Source organism: Propithecus coquereli, unplaced genomic scaffold (genome assembly GCF_000956105.1).
Source record: "Propithecus coquereli isolate 6110/MARCELLA unplaced genomic scaffold, Pcoq_1.0 Scaffold212, whole genome shotgun sequence".
In the NCBI taxonomy this organism is placed as follows: Eukaryota; Metazoa; Chordata; class Mammalia; order Primates; family Indriidae; genus Propithecus; species Propithecus coquereli.
In genome coordinates, this window is record NW_012146301.1 from 3,632,701 (window position 1) to 3,658,449 (window position 25,749).

The 25,749-nt window shown below is 36.6% G+C and overlaps 1 protein-coding gene across 1 annotated transcript in view; it reads left to right on the forward strand.

The window, feature by feature from the left end:
* Window positions 1–25,749, forward strand: part of ITGBL1 (integrin, beta-like 1 (with EGF-like repeat domains)) — a 241,404-nt gene that overhangs the window by 210,438 nt on the left and 5,217 nt on the right. Inside the window, exons 7-8 of the mRNA XM_012644458.1 lie at window positions 12,534–12,650; window positions 21,662–21,808. Coding sequence (XP_012499912.1) covers window positions 12,534–12,650; window positions 21,662–21,808 — 264 coding nt within the window. The remainder of the gene's footprint in view (window positions 1–12,533; window positions 12,651–21,661; window positions 21,809–25,749) is intronic.

The following is a 25,749-nucleotide window of genomic DNA, read 5'->3' on the forward strand; positions in this document are numbered from 1 at the left end:
ATCTTGGCCACTTAAATTCTGGAACCTTAGCAGCCTTTTTCTTAGTCTTGTATGTTGGATTTTGGCAACTCTAAAAACTGTTTCTAAAGATAGAGACAAAATCATGTTAGGACTTTAAGTTGCAATAGGAGTTTGTTGAGAAATAATGTCAGTATAAGTTTCCTTTAAAGAATAGCATTACTTAATGTAGAAACCATAAGTTATCTGAAACATATTGTTGGCAGTGCGGAAAAAAAAGACAGTGGAAGTTCATATTAGAATGAGAAACATATTAGGTGTGAAAAAACATATGCTACTTCTAACTATATAAAAATGTAGAATTATATGTAGGTCAATTCATGGAAGTCTTTTACTCTTTACATTATGTATTTCTTGAATTTTAAAAACTGTTCCACCACTTTGCCACAATCTAATATCACAGTGGTGTTCAGGAAATGCAAATTTTAGTATTTGAAAAACTAGATTTCTATTTCAACGTCTTTAAAGGTAGTTATTAAGTAGGTACTCCCAATTTTGAATTTTTTGAAATAGGAATGTTTAGTTAATTTCCAAGATTGTAGAGCTTATAAGTGATAGATATGAAATTCTCTCTTAGATTTTTCTGACTCCAGAGTACAAACTCTCACCCCTTAGGAAAGATTAACTTCTTGGCTTCAATTCCTTCAGTGATGGGAAACTTACTCCCTACCATGACAGTCCATTTTATTCTGGACTACTCTGATGGGTAGAATGCTATTTATTACAGTACATTAAACTCTGCTTCCCTGTAACTTTTACCTATTAATCCTGATTGTGCTAACTGTGCTGTAAAATGGAAAAGTTAAAGCTATAGCCTTAAACTTCAAGCTTTTATTGGGTTTCCGGCATTTTGGGCTGGACAATTCCCAATCTCTGCATATGTTTGACACTACTTTGTAGACAAAATTGCTTAAGTCTTGAATATGACACTAAAATATGTTTTTCAAAATTGGATGTAAAATGTGTGGGTGGGTGTATACATAATTATTGATGACTTTATTTTTAAAAATACCATTTAGTTACATAAATTATGTATAGAGTTTTACTTATATATATTTAAGGTGATAAAATATTTTTTATTTTGAAATAATTTCAAACTTAGGAGACTTAAGAATAGTACAAAGAGTTTTTTTTTTTAAATGAACTATGTGAAGATAAGTTGCTCACATGAAATTCCATCACCTCCAATTCATATGTACATATATACATGCATTCTTATGTATATATAAACTCATCTATATGCAGTGTTCTTTCTAATGTTTTGTGACTTGGGGAAATTGATGTTGGTAGAGTCAGAAACATGACTAGCAGAAAATAAGTTATAAGTAGAAAATATTGCTTTATGCTGAATTTTCCCTTAATTTTAAAAGATTAATCTGTTTGTGATGGAAAGTATATTATGTATTTTTCAATGGATTTTGATGTTCAATTTGTAAAATATATTTGTTGATTATCCCTGATTTGGGAGAAAATCCACACTTATTTCAAAGCAGTTTAATTAGCACTCCTGAAATGTGTATTAAGGAAGTGATACATTCACTCATACTTTTTAATTTTTGAAGTGTCAAAACAAAAAATTTCAAAGTGACTAGGGCCTAATTCCATTCTACTCCCCTTTGCTCAAATAGAGTCATCTTCAAGAAACACTTTCTGTAGGAATGTTTATCTGATTATATCAATCACAGTGTTCTCTTTCACTGGTGAATGGCATTTATTGCCTGTGTCTGTCCCTTGGCATTTTTCCCATATTTTTATGGTGAATTATAGTTGCATGTGTTTATTGATGACCTGGAATGGAATCAGGTCATCAAATCAATACCAAAGATAAGCCAAGATTTGATAGAATTTATGTGTGCAGAAACCCTATGACCAATCAATGGGTTGTACCAGGTAGGAAAAAAGAAATGCTTACTCTAATTCATATTGGCTGCTTCATAGTGGGCTACATTGGCTAATTATTTAAGCTCTACATTTCCTACTTCAGTAATACACTGACTTTTTAACCTTGGACCTGTCACTTAGTTTCTGAGTTACATTTGTACATGAGTATGGTATTACTATCTAATTTATAGGAATTTTATTAGGGGAAAAAAAAAGAATCTTGAATACTTTTACCTGTTATTTTAGAAACTCTCTTAAGGTTGAAATCATGAGATAATCTGATTTGGAGGACTAAATGACTTCTTTTGTGATGTTTTGCTCCATGCCTTGGAAAACCTTCAGTGATGAGTGAGGCTCAGTGCTTCCTTTCCATTTTCAATTTTAGATACTCTAAAGCAGACCTTAGAAAATTATATTAGTACAGCATTTGCTTAAATGTCTAAGTTCTTCACATAGTCCATGATTGATTACTGTAATCTCTATGTACTAAGAAGGCACACATAAAGAATTGACATTTATCTGTATTTTGAAGTCATGAGCAACTTTTTCTTAGCTAGCAATTGATCCGTAATGTCAATGTGGCTTGAATTATATGAAGTTTATTGCCTGTTTTGAAATGGAGGGTGAAGGTGCCTCTGCACTTCAAATGTCTAAAGGAAGATTACTTTATTCTCACAAAAATATTTGTACTTAGATGAAATGGCGTAGAATATTATAGTTCTCAAGTATTTAATTCCTTCTCATAGAAATTTCAAGAGAACTTAGGATGCATTTGGCAGGCACTTTTTCTAGTGCAATCAGGTTGCAATGGTAAACCTATTATTTTAGGCAAAGGAGGACTATGTTAGTAAAATGCTAATCAATTTTTTGTTTTATGCGAGCCTCTAATTACTCCCCACCTATTGAGCACGTATTGCAAGTGTGGTTTTTACCATTTTTTAAAGTGAAAAATAATAAGATTATAGAGATTGTGCCCACTGTTACCACACTGGCAGGTGCATTTGATGATACAGTACTCTTCTTAAATAATCTCATTCTGGATCAGGAAATACATTTATTTTTTGTTTTTATAGAAAAATGTATTGAGAAAAGAAGTGAACAAATTTTATGTGAGTAATTAAAATCCAATTTTTCCAATATATTTTATTATAAAATGTAATGATAATAATATATAGTATTTGTTGAGCATTTACTATATGCAGGCCCTGGACTGTGTATTTTGTATGAATTACAAAATTATAATAATCCTATGTTACTGCTATTATTTTTATTCCCATAATGCAACCACAACGAATGAGGTTTAAATTATTCTTCCAAGGAATCACATTTAGTTGCGGATATGCCAAAATTAAAATCCAGACCTATTTAAAGTCAGAGCCTGTGTTTTTAATTGTATCTGTGCCATAAAATTTATTTCTTTTTCTAACATTTGAACAGACACTTTAAGACTCAAATCCACATTAACTTTCCCAGAAACCTTCTCTAACCCTGCAGGTTGTGTGTGCTCATGTATTTTACCTTTATTTCCCCGTGTTTAAATGTCCTTTTTAATTTTTCATGTCAGTATCTATCACAATACTTAACCCACAGTTATATTCAAAATGTGTCTGTTGAATTAATAACTGAGGGACTGATCAAAGTAATGCAGGCATTCAAAACTGTGAGCCCTGCTGAATCTATTCTTGAGCACAAACGTGTGAGTTCTCTATGTGGTACAATTTGAAGGAGGTTAATATCCTCTAGCCAAATACCTGAAACGTGAGCATATAGGGTAGAAACGATGTGAGCGTGTGTGTATGTGTGTGTGTCTTGCATATTCAGTGATGGGTTCTGGAGATGATTTCAATATTGAACAGTGACAGTTCAGGTCCATGCATCCACCCTGTGGTGCCTGAAACTTCCCCATTTTCACTCTTTCACAAATGCACAACCATATTACTGGTGGTAATGGAGAAGAGAAGATTCAGTTGGTCCTAAGTGAAGAATGAGTTTACTGAATTAGCTATCCAAGGACTCTCTCCTGTTAATCCATGTGGTTAGGAGGCAGCAGTGTCTGTCCTCTCCATCTCCACCTGGAGAGTCTAATCACTAGTCGCTGCTGGTTTGAAGGGGAAATGAGACCTTAAAGTGAGAAGTTGAAATAAAGTAAGAGAAAGGGAAATCAGTCTAAAGCTGGAGATACTTTTCATGGTTAATATTATGCAAAAAGAAGAATCAAGAAGAAAGAAATACCTGGCAAAAAGAGGGAGGGAGTGAAGGTGAGGGGTGTGTGTGTGTGCACATGCGTGAGGTGGGGGAGAGTGGTTGGAGAGGCAAGGGAAAGAGTAGAGGATCAAGAAGAGGAATAGGAGGGAAAGAAGGAAGAGAAGGAGAAAGAGAGGACACAATATTATATATAGCCTGAGAAACAAATACTGTCAGCTTGACAATTCCACATTGTTAACCTTATACCAGTTTTAGAAAATGAACCTCTACCAGAGATTAACACCTTTCCATAAGGCTTTCAGATATCTGTCCATTTTCATTAAGAAAGATTCACCCAAGAATTACAAACAATAGCTATATGAATGGTGAGGAGTGAGACAACCGTTCCATTTCCTCCCTTGTTCTGCGACCTTGAGATATGACCTGTGTATGTATTGTTCACTGGGTGATTTTGAGCAAGTCAATATTATCTCACTCAGAGCGTTGCTTTCCACATCTGTAAATGGTGGGGCTCGTTGGATTTGGTCGTCCTTCATGACTTTTCTTCTTCTAACAGTCCCCAGTTAAGTGATTATTTCTACCATAACTGTACTCCAGCAGTTAATGAGGAAGAAAACCAATGAAATTACTAAACAAAGTTTTTATCTTTCAATCTGTAACAACCTACATTTCATAAAGGTCTTAAGCTACTCTTTTTTATTTCATCTCACAATTTAGCTGTACTGAGTTATCCTGTAAGTAGAATGAAAGTTCTACTTCCTTTTGCTAGCATTAAAATAATGTTATTTTGTTTACATATATTTTGCAGCATCTTGTGAGTAAAATCCAAAACACTGTGAATGAAGTTACTTCCAGGCATATCAAAGTAAATTTTAGTAACTTAAAGATTATAGAAATTTCAAGTATTTTAATGAACATAGTAACTTTCTCAAAAAAGTATAATTATTTAAAGTTTGTGGTTAATTTCCATGAAATTTACTAAAAGATATAAATAATTTACTGTTGACAATGATCATGTGTATTATTTTCATTGTAAATGACCCATTTTTATCTGTGATCTGTTTTTCTTCTGGGTGTTTATTATTAGTTATTTTTATTTGAGCTCATACCTACAGTGGTGTTTACTTCGTGTCTGTCTTATTTTTACAAACATTTTGTCCTCATTTATTGTTTATATTTTAGTCTTGCTTATGTTGTTTATTGAATATTGAATATTTTGTGGTCAAATTTATTAATTTTTTATGTTTCTGTTTTGGTGTCATGTTTAGAATATTCTTTCACACCCAAGGGTTATGAAAACTGAAACCTATATTTCTGTCTGGTATTTTATGACTTAAACTTTTACATTTTAATGTTGACTCTACTGGAAATTTATTTAGTTGTAGGGTGTTATGTAAAAGAACTGATTATTTCTGCAACATGGCTCACCAATTATATCAAACTTATTTTTTGAATAATCTATTCTGCCCAGAAAAGTAGATAACATATTAATTTATAGCATTATGAATCATTTAAAGTAATCACACTCCCAGGTCCAGAAGTAAAATAATGCCAGGATCTCAATAGCTCCCTTCTCACTCCTCCGAACCCAGCATACTCCCTCCCCTGGAAAGGTAACCATTATTCTTACTTTCATGGTAATCACCTCTATGTCTTTCTTTAAAGTTTTCCACTTAAATATTATAATAATACATATCCTAAGCACTATGGTGTTTAGACTTGCCTGTTCTGGAATTTTACCATCAAAGAGTATATATTATTTTGTGACTGACTTCTTGCACTCTGCATTATGTTCTTAAGATTCAGGCATGACATTGCATGTGTTTGTGACTCTTTCATCTTAATTGCTGTAGTGTCTCATTTAAGAATATAACTTATAAGTAAGTATTTTATAATTTATAAGTATTTGGTACATTTCTTCTTTGAGGCTGCTAGGAATAATGTTGCTATGATTGTTCTGGAACATCTCCTGGTGCACACGTGTACATTGTTCTCTAGGGAACATAACCAAGAATTGGATTGCTGGTTTTTAGATTATGCATATCAACTTTAACAGAAAATACCAAATAATCCTCTAAAATACTCTACCAATTTATACTTCCACCTGCTGTATAAGTCACATCTTGTAGTTCCAAACCATTGCCAATTCTTTTTTTTTTTTTTTGAGACAGAGTCTCACTCTCTTGCCTGGACTAGAGTGCTGTGACATCAGCCTAACTCACAGCAACCTCAAACTCCTGGGCTCAAGCGATCCTACTGCCTCAGCCTCCTGAGTAGCTGGGATTACAGGCATGCGCCACCATGCCCGGCTAATTTTTTCTATGTATTTTTAGTTGTCCAATTAATTTCTTTCTATTTTTAGTAGAGACGGGATCTCGCTCTTGCTCAGGCTGGTTTCGAACTCCTGAGCTCAAACAATCCGCCTGCCTTGGCCTCCCAGAGAGCTAGGATTATAGGCGTGAGCCACCACGCCCGGCCTATAATTTCTTTTTATTCAATATGAAAGTATGTCCTGTATAAAATTATAAGTCTTGTCTTATAGCCTTCAATGTGACTTTTTAGTGCAAGGCAGTGTAAATTCATTTGTGTTATGTTTCTGATATTCTTGTACATGAAACAATTTCCCATTTTATTAGATGTGGTTACTGTTGGTACATATAAAGTTATTCATTTTTGTATGTTAATTTTATCACCAGACACCTTGCCAACATATCATTACTTTAAATACATTTGCCATTTTTTTTTTGTCTTGGGCATAAAAACACACCAGCTGCTAATAATAACATTAGCTCTTTGTTTTCCCACCTAATTTTTATTAAATTGTACTTAAAATATAACAATGGTTATTATAAGCATCTTTCTCTCATCTCTGACTTAGATCCCTCCCTGTTAAACATGATGTTGGATATTTTTTGAATGGATTATTATATATACACCTATCACAATTATTATTTAAGCAATTCTATAGAGCATTGTGTTTTCAGAGGATAGACCGAGGCCAATGATATATTTGGCCAGCAGGTAAGGTAGTTTTTGAATTCTTGGGACTGAATGAGATTAGGGAAAATATAGAGGAAAGAAGGTTGAGGTCTGAGCCTTTGGTCAGTCTAAGGTTTAGATATTTGTATAAAGATGAGAAACGAGCAAAGTAATCTGAGAAGAAACAGTAAGTACGGTAATCTAATGATAGCTAATAGAAGAAAGTATTTCCAAAAAAAAAAAAAGGAAAGTCAACCTTGAAAGCTTCCATGAGGCTATTGTAAGATGGTTCAGAGAATTGGCCACTGGATTTGGGTCACTGGAGACCTTGCTAAGCCAGTACTTGTTAAGTAGCTGTGTTTTAAGATGATTGGGGGAAAAAAAAGATGATTTAGGTAAGAGTGGAGTTAAGAGAACAATGGATGACTCTTTCTGATTTTGCTTTGAATTAAACTTTGCAGCTGTACTTTTGCAACACAAGGTGCTTTCCTTTTCTTTTCCTCATCTAAATTTTGCATAGTTCCTGTGTTACTCTCCCCAACCACAACCACCACGGCTTTCTCCTATTAGAATGAGGTAGTTCTAGCTAAGCCTTCTTTTCCTCCTCCTCCTCCTTCTCCTGCTTCTTCTTTTAACTGCTTTGAAGTTTAATCTCTCCCATATGTCACCTATATATATAGAAAAATATGATAATATATTTTTCATGGATTATGTTGAGATAATTTTTGAAGGCAGTCTATTGTTAGCGTGAGAGTGTGCTATGATCTATAGGTGAGGTCTGGAATGGATTCAGACAAATATGCAAGTGCTTATTATTTGATAAACCCAGAACAGAATTTTATTGCAAGAATTATTTCTACATATAAAATAATCAATGCATGTAATATTGTTTAAAAATATGCATGACATTCTGAAATTTTAAGCTTCCTTATTTTAATGAATGTTTTTAAGATTTTGAGATAGTTATATATAAGATTGGGCCAAAGTTTAAAATGAGAGAGTGTCTTAGGAAATTTTACCTATCTATATATTTTATAAAACCATTATTGTTAACCTTTTAGTTTTATCCTAGTAGTACTTTTTTTAAATTATGAAGTCAGTAATGTTGCTCAGAACAACGAAGTGGTTAACATTGGTAATATAATCCTTCTCCAACATGTTTATTTGTAGTTAATACTTAGTGAAATTAGATAAGCTCTATAGAGTAGCAGGAATTGCCGAATTAATATAACTTTTCTTTAGCAGTACACTCCCATATCTATTCAAATACTCCACACAAAATATATTCTTAATAAATATTTGTTGAATTTGATACAAGGAATATTTCATAGTAAGTGAATCTGGATTTTTAAATTTTAATCTATTTTTTATAGAAAAATATACTCTAAGGCAAACATATGCATGTCTTTGAAAAAAGTTGTTTATCTTATATCTTAATGATTGTGGGTAAGTATACAGTTAAAGAGGTTTAAGTTAAATGAGATATATTTTATTTGTTAAAATAATTAGCTGTGCATAGAGTTGTAAACTGTGCTTTCTGTCAATGTCTTGACTTAGAGTTTTTCTATATTTTACAGAAGTTACATGTCAAATGTGAAATGTTTAAGTAAAAGCACTGTTGGTCAGAACTTCTAGATATCTGCCTTAGTTCATTATTCTTCTTTTGAGCTTTAAAATATAATTTACAGGGATTGTAATCATTTATAAAGTAATATCATGGGACTGATTTGTGTATGTGTCTAAAGATCATCTACTTTATTAAAATTTAATAGAAGTAGGCAAACTTAGGATAGAGTAAATTTCAGATAAATTTTGGTTGGATGATATTGATGATGTTGACTGAATTAATTTCTTCTCACACAGTTTTTTCTATCCTCTTTTCTTCTTGCTCCAGAATTGTCTTCTTACAAATTACTTGCTTTATTTTTATTTATTTGAGTATCTCTTTTTTTATATTTTTCTCTGAATATGTTGTATAAAATAGCACTTAGTGCTAGAAGTGCAGACTTACGTTATCCTTCTTTGTTATTTATGAGATTATTAATTTGGTAGTCATTTGAGAGGCCATGGTTATAACTTCGAATCATTAAAATAATCATCCAAATAATAATAATATCATTTTGTAAATAAAGGAAAAAGATTGGACTCAATTTAATTTGGGAAAAAAGTCAATAAATCTATATGTCAGTGTCTTTCTATTACATCAGTGGAGAATTTACTTGACTGGTAACAAGATACAAATCTCACTATTAGTCTGGACCAGACAGATATGACTATTTTTGATAGAGACTAGTCATTTGCTTATCTATTATAATATTTTCATTCTGTGCTCTACTAGTGGTGTGGACAAAGAGCTATGGGATCAGAGAAAGGGAGCCCAATTTTCCCAGGTAACCAAACAGGGATGGCAAGGAAGGTTTCAGAGGGAAAAATAGAGCTGAGCTAGCTATTAAACACTGGGTAAGATTTTATAGAGAAGGTGGTAGAGTGCACAACAGAGAGAAGAAATAGGGCATATTAGCACAGTCTCTGAACATGAGTGCACAGTGATCGCTAGAGATATGCTTGGAAAGGTGAGCAGGATCAAGTGTGGGGGACTCTACTGAGGAATTTGATCTTTGCTTTGAAGGTCACATGATGCCATCAGAAGGATTTATGCAAGGCAATTACATAATCATATGTATGGTTTAAGAAAGTGGATTTTTTGAAATTTCAAATTGAAAGGAGAATAGTTAAGTAAAAGAGGAAAGAATCAAATATGCTATCAGGTTTTTTTAGATTCAGTGACAGATTGGATGATGGTGACATCCTTCCAGATAAAGGACCCAGGAAGAGAGTAGGTTGTGACTAGAGATGATGCATTTGCTGTGGAACATATTTAATTGATCTAACTTTGGGAAACACAAAGGGAGGTCTTCAGGCAATTGAAAATGAATCTGTGTTCTGAGAGAGATGTGCCATTTCAAATTCACATTCTACCATTAAAACTCTTACTAGTGTGTGAATATTACTAAACTGTTGACACATGATTATTGTTTAAATACATCCATTTGACAAATATTGATTCAAAACATCATGAGGACACATACGAAGTACAGCTACTTTTGCATTTGTGAAGGTAGGTGAGTAGGGGGTTGCAAGTGTCATGGGTTTGATGAAATTTACTTTGGAATTTGAAGAAAGTTTGGAAATATATCTTGCAGGTATATAGTAGTGACTGAAACGAAGTTGGTAGTGACTTGTGGGAATGACCATAAATACATACAACCTGAAACTTAAAAACAGATTCTGCCTTTGTAACTGGGAGTGCTTACCTCTTTGGAATAATGCGATTGATTATTGTAGTTTCCCATGTCTGTCCATGAAGGAATAGTTAACCATACTGAACCATACTGCTGATGGTCCTATAGTTTGTCTTTTTCTTCACACAGTCTGCATCATTGGAATTATTTGCACATCCACCTATGAGGCAGATAAATGTTTATGCACATCATAAGGTGGCTGGACCTCAGAAAATCAAGGTTCTATCACTAGCACTGCTAATATATAGTTATCTGGCCTTGGACAAATCATTTAGCCCCAGTATGCTTGAGTTTCCTCTTCTATTAAATAAATTGAAAGAAGTCATAGATCCTCCTGACATTTTACAAAAAAAAAAAAAAAAAAAAAAAAAGATGTGTGCTTGTATATTTGTCCAGGGAGAGATCTGAGTTCTACTAGTTAGGGTTCTTGTTTGCAAACAACAGAGACCAACTTCATTAACTGGGATTTTAGAAAAGATTCTATCAAAGGTTTAGGCTCAGAATGCAGCTTTGAACAATCAGCTCCTGCAGCAACCTGGAGAAGCAAGGCACTGCCAAGATTCAATTCCTGCTGCCATCACTTCTGAATGCCAGCTGCTGTGGGCTCAGCTCCGCTGCTCCTGGATGCTCACTGCTGTGCTTTGGCACTTGCCACTCTGCCACAGGCTCTGTGCCGTTGCTTTCAGCCTCAGAATCAAAGCCTTGACCCAGAGCGTCTGGTGTGTCCCTGTTCTGGCCTCCAGGGCATAAGAAGAGGTTAACTTCGGTGGTGGTGGTTGTGGGGGGATGGTCCTGCCTCCAGCTGAATTTAGGAATACCTCCAAGTAGAAAGAGAGATTTATTGACGGACAGCCAGAACAACACTATGTATTGCCATATCTTCCACCAGCCTCTCAAAGGGACTGTGACCTCACCACTTCTGCCAGAAAAGATTATGAGTCACTGCGTTAGATTATCTTTAATTACAGCTCTGAAATTATATGATCCTAAATACTAATTTTTCTTTCCTCCATCATCTACCAACTCAGAATTTCCTTAACAAGATACAAGTTCAGCAACAGAATGACTAACAACATTGCAGGGTCAGCCCTGAAGCGTCTTGTGATCATTTCAGTGGGTGTGTAATTATGATGATTGGGCTAATGACAGAGAGTAACAGATGTCTTGGAGCACTGTCACCCAACCGAATTTCTGGCAAACCAGTACCAATCCCTCGTACAAAAGAATTTGGTTTCTCATATAGGCTCCTGATGCTGCGATATGAGTATATTAAGATGCAATATGGTTTAATGGTTACATGTGCAAACTTTAACATTAATGGGAATGGATAGAAATTTTGAATCTATTCCTTTCTAGCTGATTCACATTGAAAGTTACTTGGCTTCAATATGCCTCCATTTAGTAAAGTGGTAGTAATAATGCTATTCAATGTGTGGTATTTGAAAACAAAATGATGTAATGTAAGGAATTATAGTGTTTGACACAGTTACAGTTCAAAAATAAGAATGAAAATCATCCTAATGGTACTAGTTAAGGGATTCCCAAACTATGAACCAAATTCATTCCAGAAATATTTATACTTTTAAATTTTAAGTCAAGAAGAACAAAGATGTTTAGATCATGTTCTTTGACATATGTTTCATGTTAAAATGAGTTCTATAAACTATAAACTTGGCTACATATAATCACTAAAATATCACACTGAAATGTTCCTTATGAATTTTTTTTTCTCATGGGGCAGATAGACCCTCAAAAATAAAAATATTTTAAAAAACACAATATGCTAAATTATATCAAATATATATATAGTTTATTCAGTTATTTTAAATGGTATCATCAATCTAAGTTGAATAAGAAAGCCAGAGAGTTCCATAACTGATTTATTCTTCAAAGGTGAATGAAACAAAAAGAGAGTAGCAGATATGAGTGACTTCCGAGCCAGGGATTGTCACTTCAACTCCCGACCTCCTCGGCATTTGTTCCTGACCTTCAGCTTACCTGAGCGAGATTAGAGAAGTAATTTGCCTATTATCAGACACAGCCTAGAACTGGTCTGGGAGATTTGGGTTTAAGATTATGCTTGTTTCCTTGAAAGCCTTGGCGATTCTGTGGCTCTCTTAATGAGTGTGCTGTCTCTGTGCTCTCCAGGTAAATGCGAGTGCGGCAAATGCACTTGCTACCCTCCAGGAGATCGCAGGGTGTATGGCAAGATGTGCGAGTGTGATGACCGCCGCTGTGAGGACCTCGATGGTGTGGTCTGTGGAGGTAATAACATTTCTCAAAGGCTCATGCTCTCTGCATGCAACTTGCTTCACCTGCCTTTCTTATTCTATTTACTCGTATTTTTTAAATTGCTCTTTAAAAGAAGATAAACAAATAGCAGTATAGCATTGGACCTAAAAGCAATATACAATTAGGTTTATAATGACTTGTATTTCTTTGAACTCTTTATTTGAGGGGGGGATTGTGAAAGTACCAGGTACACTATCAATAAAAGATCATTGAGTCTAAACTAAGCTAAGTACTGTGATATGTTATGATAAGTGACTTGTTTTGCCACAAGTCAACACTTTAACATGATTTTTATGATTTTATTAATAAGCACTGACTGGGGAAAGTATCATCCACAAACTTGAAAAAAAAGGTAGTAAGATTACACTCTAAATTGAAGTACGAAATCACAAGAGATATACACTCCGTTTCCATAATGGCTCTCGGACCCAAACAAGAGCTTACTGAAAGTAACAGTGTCCAGAGAAAGAATAAGGCAGATAGAGGGTAGTCAGCAAAGGTAACCCCAAAAATGAGAGTCCCAGAAATAGATGCTGACCTCAGCACCATCCAGGGGAAGGAATGTTGGTCAACATTATGCTTGTTATTGATATTTCAGACTTGAAACTTCATGTTGTAGAGATTGATGCCTGCGGATTGTAGCTCCATCAGGTTTTCAGTACAATTGAAGTGAACTGGATACAGAATCACATTAAAAGAATATAATTCTATTGCTTTGAGATAATTATTATAATGCATTGGACACTGTTATTGGAAAAAAACAGAATTCATGTTTTACTTATGGAAGGCTGGGGCATCATCCATCCAACATCTGTCTCTATCATCTGTCCACCTATTCTCTCTCTAACCAACTACAAAATACTTGCAATTTAACCAAGAATATCTTCTTCTTTCCTTTCTCTGTGAGGCAAGGGAAAGCGTCCTTTTAAATATCTGTTGTGCTGAGTGGTTTATCTTACGCCTTCATCATGGCAGCCACTCTAAGAGATTATTCTTTTCATTTCATAAAAGGAAAATTGACTGAGGTTGGGGGAGTTAATGTCCCATAACTAAAAAGTGTCAGATCCAGGATTTGAGCTCTGATGTTCAGTTCACAGATCTGTCCCTATGCCACAGTTTTCCCAATCATGACACCAAACTGTTTTCACATTATGTCAATATCATTTTTAGGTTAAACCCTCTCCTTACTGGTATTAGTTACCAGAAATATCTCAGTAGACTTTAGTCTGTTTTGTTTGTTAAGCGCATGGCATCTATTAACTCATTTAATTTTCACAACAATATCTGTAAAGCCTGCCTGGCACCTAGAAAGTACAACATACATGTCCCTGTTCTTATCATCCTTGTCCTTTTCTCTCTGACATGCTGTGCTTACTCATATGAGCCTCCTTGCCCAACTTCTTTGGTGACTTGGTTGAAATGGTCAATATTATAGAAACTTGTTACATTTCTATATGCATTAAATTATATATCTTTCCTCCACGAATCTCTCTTTATCTCCAACTTTGGGGAGGAAATCAAAGATGCAAACAAATCTATTAGATGAAGTCAAATGTTAACTGGGTAAGTGAGATGACATCTCACAAAGTGATAATGTTTGATTAATTCTCAGCTCTGCATGTCCACACTCTTTATGTTGTCTGTCCATACAGAGCTGCCTGTGTCTCAGGGGGAAAGCACTTCCATGAACCTAACTTGTAGAATGCCAATGTGTAAACCAGAACACCAGATACTTGATTTACAATGGAAAATATAATTGCCCCTAGAGATTAGAACTCCCTGTAGGAAGAGTCTATAGGAAATCAGATCCTGAAATGAAGATTTAGTTGCAAGTAACTTATTTGTAAAGTGAGGGAAATAGTGGTAGGAGAGTTGTTAAGCAGGGTAGGAAAGGGAAGGGAGCTGATAAAATTTGTGTGATCAATCTAATTCCTGTTTATGGTCAACTGCAGCTTCATCCCAGTACAGGGGATAAAACCCAGGCAGCCTGTGTAAAACACACAATTCTTACATACTCATCACTTGCTAGTTAAGGACTATTTATAAGAGGCATTAATTCTCCTGTGAGTCATGTTTATTTGTCCTAGACTGTGTGTAGGCCCTCTGAAAACATCTTTATTAATAATAAAAATTTATATGGCCTATAAATGCATGGGTTGCTCATCAGATACGTCCCTATTATAAAAAAATGCTTTGTCCAGTTATAGTCCCTAAGATTTGTTCATTTTTAGTGTATGTGATTTTAAGGTTCCATAAAGAAAATATATTCACATGCTGGCTCATGTGTGTTTTATTGTTTCAGGCTAATATAAGCTCAATCAGAGACTTCTCTCCTGTACTCTATATACCCAGGTTGAGAATAAGAAATAGACTGTTCACTGCTTTTCTTTTTTCCTCTGTGCTCCCGGAATAGCTGCCCATGAGTCCAATTTAAGAAACAAGAAGGGATAATGAAGAGCCACCTCTTAATTACACAATCAGTTCACAATTCTTCAGGGAGTTCTTTAGTTCATAGCTGCAATTTGAAGGAAATAATGCAGCCTGGGAGTATGAATTCAGTGACTCCCAGGTACTGCTGGATTGCTTATGTTGAGAAAGATCTCAGACCACTCACTTAGGCCAAGCCTTTCTTAGATGAACAATACAGTCAGCAGGCAATTGTGTCCAAATTACATCTTAAAATCAAAAACGTCTTTCCTGAATTTGTAACTGTATCAATTAGCACTGTGTTGGGATGAAGACGAAGAACACAGATAAGTCTGCAGGTTGTCACTCCAGGGATGCCTGAGCACCATCAGTGTCCCCAAACCCCGTCTATCTTCCCTTTTACTCTGCCCTCCCAGTGTGACTTTTATCATCATGCTCATAAACAATTTCCAGTTGTATCTTTCTTCCAGGAAGAAAGAAATGGGAAAGAAAAGGACAAAGGGAAAATGATACATGCTGGCTAAGTTCGTCCCGTTTCCTTTGGAAAACAATAGCTTCCTGGAAATCTCACCCAGGAGATTTTCTCTTATTTCTCATTTATTAGAGCTATGCTGTATGGGTGCCTCTAGGTCAAAAGGAGCATGGATAAACAAACACCTTCCAGATGGTAAATTATCACCTCCCTGAACAAAGAAATGATGGTTTTCTTAATATTAAGAAGGAGTGAGGATATCGAGTAGTCAAGGTATGGTATCTGGTTGAACAGTATCCCTTCATAGATCAGTTTCCTAACTGAGAACCATCATCAGAGTGTTTTAAAGAAATGTGCATAAGAGCCAATAAACTTCATTGGAAAACGTCATTTTCTAGAACAGCACTGTCTAAATAGAACTTTCAAAGATGATGAGAATGCTCTATATCTGCATTTTTCAACACAATAGCCACTGGCCACATGTGGCTATTAAGCACTTGAAAAGAGACTAGTGAGGCTGTTAAACTGATTTTTAAATTTTATTTAACTTTAATAAATTTAAATAGTCCCATGTGGCTAGTGATTACTATGTTATACTGGACAACGCAGGTCCAGAGCATTCTTAGTGAATATCTTTGTGTGGGGAAAGGGAAGAGAATGAGAAGAAAAATCCTGGGTGACAGTACCAGATGCAAAGAGGGAAGTGTCTGGGAGAGGACAGATGGCATTCTACGTCTGGAAAATCATTCACCTTATGAAGACATGGGAAGTCAGGTGCACGCAGATCGAGTACCTCCAGTGGTCCATTAGGCTTGTTCTCTTTACAGTTTCATTCTATAATGATATGTTGTAGACTTACTATATAAGTTAATCACTGCCAATTCTACCACTAAGCAGAGATGTTGTTCTCTGTTAATGATATATATATAGACGATTCTCCAACAGCTCTGCCATCTCTGGGTCTTCCACTCATAGGCCTAAGTGGCAACACAGTGGTATCGGTCTGAAAAAAAGCTGACTGAAACTACTTCTATGGTCTAATTTTTTAACTCAAATTTTCAGGAACATTTCACTCAATAGGCCTCCTTCATGGGGGTCCTCTCCTTTGTCATCTTATGAGACAATACACTCTTCTTTCCTTACTTCCTTACTGAATGTTCCTACTTGTCTAGCTTCCCTTCCTCTAACCTAGCCCTAAATATTGGAGTTTCCCAAGACTTTATCTCTCTGGGTGGACTCATTCACTTCTAAAGCACTGAGTACCTTCTACGTTTGTAAATCCCAATGTGTGTGTGCCTAGAGCCTTGCCTAACCTGTCGGGAGTACCAGCTCATGTCCAACTGCTACTTGACCTTGCTATTTGGTTATCGTAACAGTGTCTCAAACACAGGAGTGTTTAAAACAGAGCTGATTTTCTGCCTTCAACTTCTCCCTTTTGAAGCCGCTACATCTGATAAATATAGCATCATTATTCACACTATTATTCCAGCTGGAAAACTAGTCTTCTCTTTCCCTCACCTGCCACATCAAATCCAGCATCGTGGCCCATAGGTACAGTTTTCACCACCAAAACACATCTCCATCTACTTCTCTGCATTTCCACTGCCACATCCCTACTTTAAAGCCTCTACCACCTGTCATTTGGAGTAGCCTTCCAGTAGCCCTCTCACTTTCTCTGTACTCATTTCCTCCCAATACACCTTAATCTATTCTACCAAGTTGCCAAAATGAATTTGCTAAGTGTAATTATATCACATCACTCTTGCTACTCTTTGTTATTTCTCATTCCTCTTTGAATAGATTTAACTTCCTTCCTAAGAATAAATCGTTTACTATGTTCTCATTTCTGAATATCTCTCCAACTTTATTATTCCATTTTTTTCACTTATTGTTTTTCAAACACATTGGCTTTCTTTCACTGCCTATAACGTGCCAAGTTCTTTCTTGTCTCAAGGACTTTTCATTAGCTTTTCTAGGCTCTGTTCCTAGAACATTGGCTGTCTGGCTCCTTCTCATCCCTTGAGTGTCATCCCTTGACTACACCAGTTTTCAGTGTTCTCACTGTTGAATATGCTAGCACACTCTTTCAGTCTTCTATAAACCAAGTGTATTTGTTTGTTTCTTGTGACTTGTTTTCTTCCCTAATAGACTGCAAGTACCATGAAGACAAGGACGATGCCTATTTTATTCACTGTTACATTCTAAACTACTAATATAATGCCTGGTCACAACAAATACAAGGGCACATCTTGAATGGATGACTAAATTATAAGAGTTATAAAGAAGTTTTTTTTTATTAATTTTAAGTAAAACGAGGTCATACAAATTGCTAATCAAAGCACTGAAATACCAGTGCATTTTGGTGATCGTATGGGCTAGATGCTAACTTAATTTTCTTGAAGGATGTGACAAATGAGCTAATACATGAAAATCAATCTCCCATTTTTGTGCATATAATTTTATATTCAATTAATTGCTGTGAGGAGCCATTGAGTTATTCTTAATGATATCCTGAATCAAAGGCAGAGTATCTTCCTCTGCAGTAGAGATCAAATGATTCTAATTATGTCAAACTGATGACAGTTCTTACCAACCTAGAGTCAGTAAGAAACACGAGCAGTTGAAAAGTCCACAGCTCAATGGGCCTGTTACTAGAAGTTCTCTCTCTCTTTATGTTTTTGTTTTTGTTTTTTTTTTTTTTGTACTCTGGAATCTTTGCCTTCAAAGATGGACAACATTGCACTTAACTTATTAAGGAGACCTGTACTTTAAGTGGACTTCGATTCTAGTGGAGAAGTCAAGATCGAATCAATTTAATAACTATTTATTGAGTAGATAGCTCTTAGGGAACACCAATTCTCCAGCTTGGCTCTACTTTACAGAAAATAGAAATAAAACAGCAATTCAAGGACTGCTCGTTGCCTTTAAATGAAAGTCCATTAACCAAATAACCTGTAAACATGTCCTAGAATCAGTTTGGGGACCTCGATTTGGATTTGTGGGGAAAAATGAGAAGCATATTTTGATTAAGTCAACCTCAATCTACTGCGAGAGTTTTTGTGGATCCACTATGTCTAAGGCAGTGTATGGGGGGCACTCTACAGACTGTGGTGCTGAATCAGAAGTAATTCCCACTGTCAAGGAATTCACAGTCAAGTGACGGATCCATTTGACAAATAAGTACTGTGGAAGACCACAGACGTTCCACAGAAGGTGGAAAATAAATTCATAAAAAATTCAGAGGAGAGGCAATGAGTTCCACTTAGGGATATTAGGACCATCTTCATGAAGTTGTAGTCACTTTTGCTGAGCTTTGAAAATTAAGTACGACCCGAATATGTAGAATAGGGGAAAGGCATTCCTATCTCTGCAGAGGCATGAGGTCAGAAAAGCTGCAAAATGTACAGGGAACAATGAGTCTGTCAGTTTGGTTAAAGCGAAAAGAAAAGGAATAAGATTGGAAAAGAAGCTTGGGACTCTTGTTTTTCAGGAACCTAGAACATAACAAAGGCTAAAGTTGGTGAAATTTATGTCGTAAGCATTAGGGAAACATATAGTACTAGAGATCAAGGCTGTTATATGAGGAGAGTTGTGCTGTGGGAATCTTCAAGCAAGAATATTGGAGAGAGATGTGATATACAGGTTTCTCTATGTTCATGATTGTGATATAAATGGAAGTGTTGGAGGTAGCGCTAACAAGACTTGACAACTTTGGATGAAGGGAGTAAGGGACATTCAAATGTGACTCAAAACATTTTCAACTGGTTGCCTGAAAGGGTAGCTGTGCTATTGAAAGAAATAAGAAAGACAGTTGCACCTTTAGAAAGAACATTATATAACTAGGTCTGGAAGTATTAATTGGGGATGCTAATAGCACACGAAGTATGGAATCATGAGAGTGGAGCTGGGGAGAGAACTGGGGGCTGGAGATACAGCCCTGTGATCATTGTGGTTATCTGATATCCTATGGTTTGATGAAATTTTTTTTTTTTTTTTTTGAGACAGAGTCTCACTGTGTTGCCCGGGCTAGAGTGCCGTGGCTCATCCTAGCTCACAGCAACCTCAAACTCCTGGGCTCAAGCAATCCTCCTGCCTTAGCCTCCCAAGTAGCTGGGACTACAAGCATGCGCCACCATGCCCGGCTAATTTTTTCTATATATTTTTAGTTGTCCAATTAATTTCTTTCTATTTTTAGTAGAGACGGGGTCTCGCTCTTGCTCAGGCTGGTTTCGAACTCCTGAGCTCAAATAATCCGCCCGCCTCAGCCTCCCATAGTGCTAGGATTACAGGCGTGAGCCACCACGCCCAGCCCGGTTTGATGAATTTTTAAAGGGAGAAATTATAGAGAGGTAAAAGCAGATGATTAAACATAGTCAATGAGAGCATACCGGTATTTATCAGGTCAGAAAAAGGGCAGAAGAATGAACAGAGACAAAGGAGGAGTTTTGAATGGGGCAAGGAGAGTTTCATGTCATGAAAACCAAGAGAGAAGAGACTTTTCTGGAGAAAGTGCCCATGAGTGTCAAATGTACACTTTCAAATGATGCAGCAGTTGAAAAAGATAGGAATTTAAAAAAGTGTGCTAAGAGTCTTGTTTTCTAAAATGAAGTACAGAGGCAGTGTGGCACATTGGAAAAAGCGTGGGCATTGAAATCAGAGGAACTAGAATCAAGTTCTGGTCCTATGTAGCTGAACTATGTGATTTGAAGCCAAATTACTTAGTCCTTCTGAGGCTCGGTTGCCTGAAAGTAAGACAAGGATAATACCAGACTCAAGGGGCTGTGGTGAGAATAAATTTAATACATCACCATATGAGGTAGAAGAGACGGTGGGAAATAGATTTGTCAATGAAGCTCCTTTGAGTTTGCCTCCCATTTGCTTTCCATTAACTCCCAGATGATCATGTGTTATGGAAAACTATCGCCAGGATTCATGGGTGGTTACAGTAAATTAATCATAACAATGAATTGCAAACCATTGAGTGTTGGCCACTTGTCTTTCCTGTGCAGGGCTGAATTTAGAGGGGAAAAAATGGAGCAAGGTTTGCTCTTAAAGGTCCTGCCAGAGTGAATAGTCAAGGGAAAATGGTGTCAACAGCTTCAGAGAGTCTGATCAGTCTGAATGATGGTGATATATGTCCCTAGGAGAAGACCAGGGACCACTGTGTACATTGTGCTTGATTTTGTATCTCCTAGTGCTTAGCAAAATGCTCTGTTCATAATAGATACTCAGTTAGGTCTTTGCCAAATAGCTGATCCAGAGAGACTCTGTGTAAGGCAGTGCATACATCAGGAAAAGAAACAAAGCATTGAGTAGAAACAAGAAATTAAAATGGAAGCTCATGAAATCTACTGGGGTGTTGGTGGCAAGCACCTAAACCAGTGTGTGTATATGCTGGTGTATAACTGTCGCAAATACAATGTTGCATATATATCAGAAGATAAATACCTCAAAAACCAGAAGCCAATGTCAGGAACCAAAAAAAAAAAAAAATGCCAAATATGAATCTAAGCCCGATGGTTTTAACTTTTATGCAATAATAGAGAGACACCATTACTTACACTTACATCTATTCTTATTAGTAAGTAGAGAGGTACACAGATAAAGTAACTTAATACCAAATGCCATTCATATGGAGGTTAACCTTTTGTTTTTATTAGTAAACAATAGGAAAGCAATCAATAAATGCTGCCAGCGGTGGTAACGTGACTAGCCTTGCAAATTGGTCGGGATGTCGTGCTGTGCACAATGAAGAATCGCACTAAGACTCCATACTGATAAAAATGCAAATGAGTAAATACTCTGTATCAAGAAAGGATGCTATAATTCCATTTTAAATTATTTCAAGGTTTCTTTCTGTCACGTCCATTTCCTATTCTGCATTCCAATTTATTATGTTAAACTAGAACTCTGTTTTGAAGTTCCTTTAAACAATTACATGCCAAATTGACTATGCATAAAGGGAAAAGTGTGTTTGATAGGAAATGAGATCCTAGGGTTTATACATTTCTTTCTTAAAAACTCTGCCACAGCTGGTTATTTACCCATCCTCTCTTCTCTCCCCCGCCCTGTGGTTGCTTCTCAGGGCATGGCGCATGTTCCTGTGGCCGCTGTGTGTGTGAGAGAGGGTGGTTTGGAAAGCTCTGCCAGCATCCGCGGAAGTGTAACATGACGGAAGAACAAAGCAAGAGTCTGTGTGAATCAGCAGATGGCATATTGTGCTCGGGGAAGGGTGAGTATCTCTGCCGGAGCCTGGACTGGATTCCTGCTCTGACACATGGTTTGTGTGATAGCAACTAGCAACCATCTTTTCCAGACCAAACTTTGCATGGAAGAAAACCACTATGCCCTCTGCCTGTATCAAACTTGAAGCCTGAAGGTTAGCCATGTGAAGTTTTAGATCTAAGAAAATGAAATACACGAGAGAAGTTTCATGCAAAAAGATCTTCAGCCACTTGTGTGCAAAGTTATTGCTGAACAAAATGGAATTAATAATTTTATAAAGAATAAGGATGACAAAATATACTGGGTGCTGTATACAAAAAAGGCAAAAGGGTGATTGTTGAGCTCACCTCTGAAATAGTACAGCCCAGAACTGCAGAAAAGTGGTCACATGCATCTGAGATGCCAAAACTTTTGACTTTTGGAACTTTTGGGGCTAAATTATGCAGATGGATCTGGAGACGGGGAGGGTTGGAAGTGTGAGAAAGATAGAAGAGAAGACTAAATATTTAGTTTCATAAAAAATGAAAGAAAAAGTATATGGGTCCCACAATTCTGGTGCGATTTTCTTTGACCTAAAAATTACCAACTGTTCCAAGCAACATGTGTAGCCTGATATAAAAAAATAGATAATAATTAAACAAAGGAAAAAAAGAAGCTTACCAAATGGTTACAACCTCCAAGTTGGTTGAATAGAAGCCATTAACCCAATCAAACTTTGCCACAGAAGCAGATTCAGGGAAAAAGCAAACCTTCCCTCTATCCCTTCCTCCACACATGCACAAAAAGAAAAACTAGAACAGATTTTTTCAGAGTAAAGAAGACTAATAGAATAAATTTTGAATGTCTTGCTTTTGATGTTTCTGTAATAGTATTCTTTTTATTTTTATTTTTTGGAAGGTATTTAGTTTCAATTTTCCTCTAAAAATACATCGCAAATCATTTAGGCATTATTTTAAATATACGTACAAATGAGGGAGAAGTATTATGGTGAAAAATGAAAACCTGATAGATGTATAGAAAAAGTTAAAAAAGAAAGAACGAAATTAAATCTACCTCTTTTTTTTTTAATTTCAAAGTATTACAGGGGTACAAATGTTTATGGTTACGAGGATCGCTTGTGTAATGCGCTTGAGTCAGGGTTGTAAATGTGCAGTATTCTTGAAGGGACTTTAGAACCTGCTATCATAGTGCATATGGCACTGTCTAGGGGGCTTCTGTCTTCCTTTTGTTAGTTAGGAAGACACCGGGGGCCTGGGGGTTCTGACTCCATGTCCAGAAGGTGAACCTCAAGGTACCGGGAATTAGAGAGCTTCCCAGCTCTCCTCTTCAGCTCGATAGTCTCCGTGCAGAACAGACAGCCCCCTCTTTTCAGACAAGGCACAGCTCTAGCTGAAGCTTCGTTTACCTTCAGACATTTCTGCTGGGTCAGGATGAGCACATAAATAACTTTCTGAAGAAGACAGATCAGTGGCACTGAATAGTGTTAACAAAGAAATCTACCAGTGACACCACCTCCCAGGTAAATGGAGGTCTCTGAAGCGGGATGTGCCAAAGGTTATATGTCCCCTAAATAGTAGCTGTTGCTTTTCCCATAACACAGGGCCGATGCTATCAGGTTGAAAGCGACTTTTTGACATAACTTCAGACATGAAAGAGAATGGATGCTGTGACTACCTATGGTGCCAGGACGAAAGTTGAAAATGAATACAAACATGCTCATTTCAATGGATAGCAGTGTCCTTGGTTTCCAGGAATTCTGTGTTCCAGAACTTCTGGTTACAGTGCTCAGGCAAGGAGGCCATGCCTTCAACCTAATGCCATTATAGCAGGCAGGTGGAACTTAAATGAGTTTAAAGCAATCACTTTGTTTCCTGTTTGTTCTCCCGTCAAATTCAATCTAATTCCAAGCCCTAAACAAATCTTCCACCAGTTCTGTTCTCAGGGGGCCTCAGCTCCTGGAAACACTTGCCTTGGGTTCAAGCTGTGTTGGGAGAGCCAAAAAAGTAGAAAAAAATGTTAAAAGGAAGAGACCAAGGGAAAGAATTGGGGAGAAAGAGATTAATGAAGAAAAGCAGGAAAGGAGGCAGAGATGCAATTAAACTGAAGTAGGACAGAAGAAAAGAGTTGTTATCAGATCAGAGGGGAATGTTCTATGTATAAACAATAATGAAAATGATTAATTTTTTTTAATTAGATATTTTTTCTGAGCATAGCTTCTAACATAGAGCTCTGAAACTTAGATACGTTTTTACTTGATTTTCCTAAATCGCATTATCACTGGAATAAGGATGTAAGCTTTTTACAAAAGCTCTACCAAACTGGGGACACTCATTCATATTAAAACACTAGTGTGCTTGTGTTTATTTTAAAAGTCAGCCAGTGTGTGTGTGTGTGTGTGTGCGCGCGTGTGTGTGTGTGTGTCTGCTAGGCACATTATCAAATCATGAACACTGCCCATAAGCAGGTCTTCCCGAAATCACGTCCAATTGCAAGTGCAGGAAAAATACACAAAGTCGTACACAACAGCATAGTCAATAGCAGCTTGCCATCTCCTAAACTGAATTTCACTCAAAAAGAGTTCTTTCATTTCAAGAAATAAACATTCTTATTCACATTTTTACAGTCTGAGGAAAGATGCTCATTTTTCAGCATCATAAATGTAGAAAATACAAAAAAAAAAAAATAGGTTGACTAAATATTGGCCCAAAGGCATTTCCTCACAACAAAACAAAACCAAAAACATCTCTATAGTTAATGCCTTTTCAAATTGTTTGCCCCAGGTGATAGAAATATATCCAGAGATCAATGAAGGGTTGAAAGCATATTTATCTAAACTATTTGTTTATCCTTCAATGGGTAGAGAGTTTTAGAGTCTTTAAACGCAAAAGGGAATGTAAAAGCTGCCCCTAGGCTGCACGGGTGGATGTTCACGTTAGTGGCTGGGCATTTGTACTGCTGGCAGCAGCTGGTTGAGGGCTCTTTCTTTTCTTTCCTCTTGTTCTGGAGACATCAGTCCTGGCAGAAAGGGGCCAAAACCGCGATCATGTAACTGTGGTCTGTCGTAGGCACAGAGGACAATGGGGATGCAGCAGTTATTTCCGGTCACCCCCACCCTGGAACCACAGGAAAAGTAACCCATGAAATAGACTTAGGGAGGTCAACATGGTGGCAGAAAAGAGAAACCTGTTCCAAATAATTTGACTGGGGCCATGTATTTCTTGATGAGTCTCATAGGCTTGTCCAAATCCCATATCATTTTTCTCAAATTTGTCAAGGAAAGCTCTTCAACCTGATGATTGCAAAAAATACCTGGAGTCCTTCTCTGATTACGGGCCAGGGCTGAGCAGTAGGCCTGAGCACACCACTTAATGGCCTGTCCCTGACAAAACAAGGCTGAAACACGCCCTTCCCACGAGCTGTGAATAAAGCCGTCACCTCAGGAGACGATGAAGAAATAGCGTTTTATTTCTTTACAAATTTATAGCCAAGACAATAAATCACTCCATAGAAAAATTTAAAACATGATACATTATAGTGACCTTCATAACAGATGGAGTAGTTAGTACAATAGTGAAAACCGCCTGCTGGGATGTCAAGTTGCAGCATTTTGTCAGGCTTGATGAATGGAAAAGAAAGTCCAAGGCTGGTAATGGAATGGGGCCACTAACAAGGTGCCTTGCCCTTAGACTCCAGTTGTTTTTGTGAATAACCAAGAGAGATGAGCTTAGTGGCTAGATTTCCATTACAAATACATGCTATAATGCATTTGGGTTTGTTGTTGTTGTTCGTTTGGTGACTTATTTGTTTGGATCCAACACTACACAATAACATTTTTGCCTTGATTACTTCAACCGAGATCCAGGCGATCACCTCTGATAATCCTATAGATTGCTGTTGTGTGGTCATGACTGGAAACACACCATTAAATATCTCCTTGAACCCTCATGG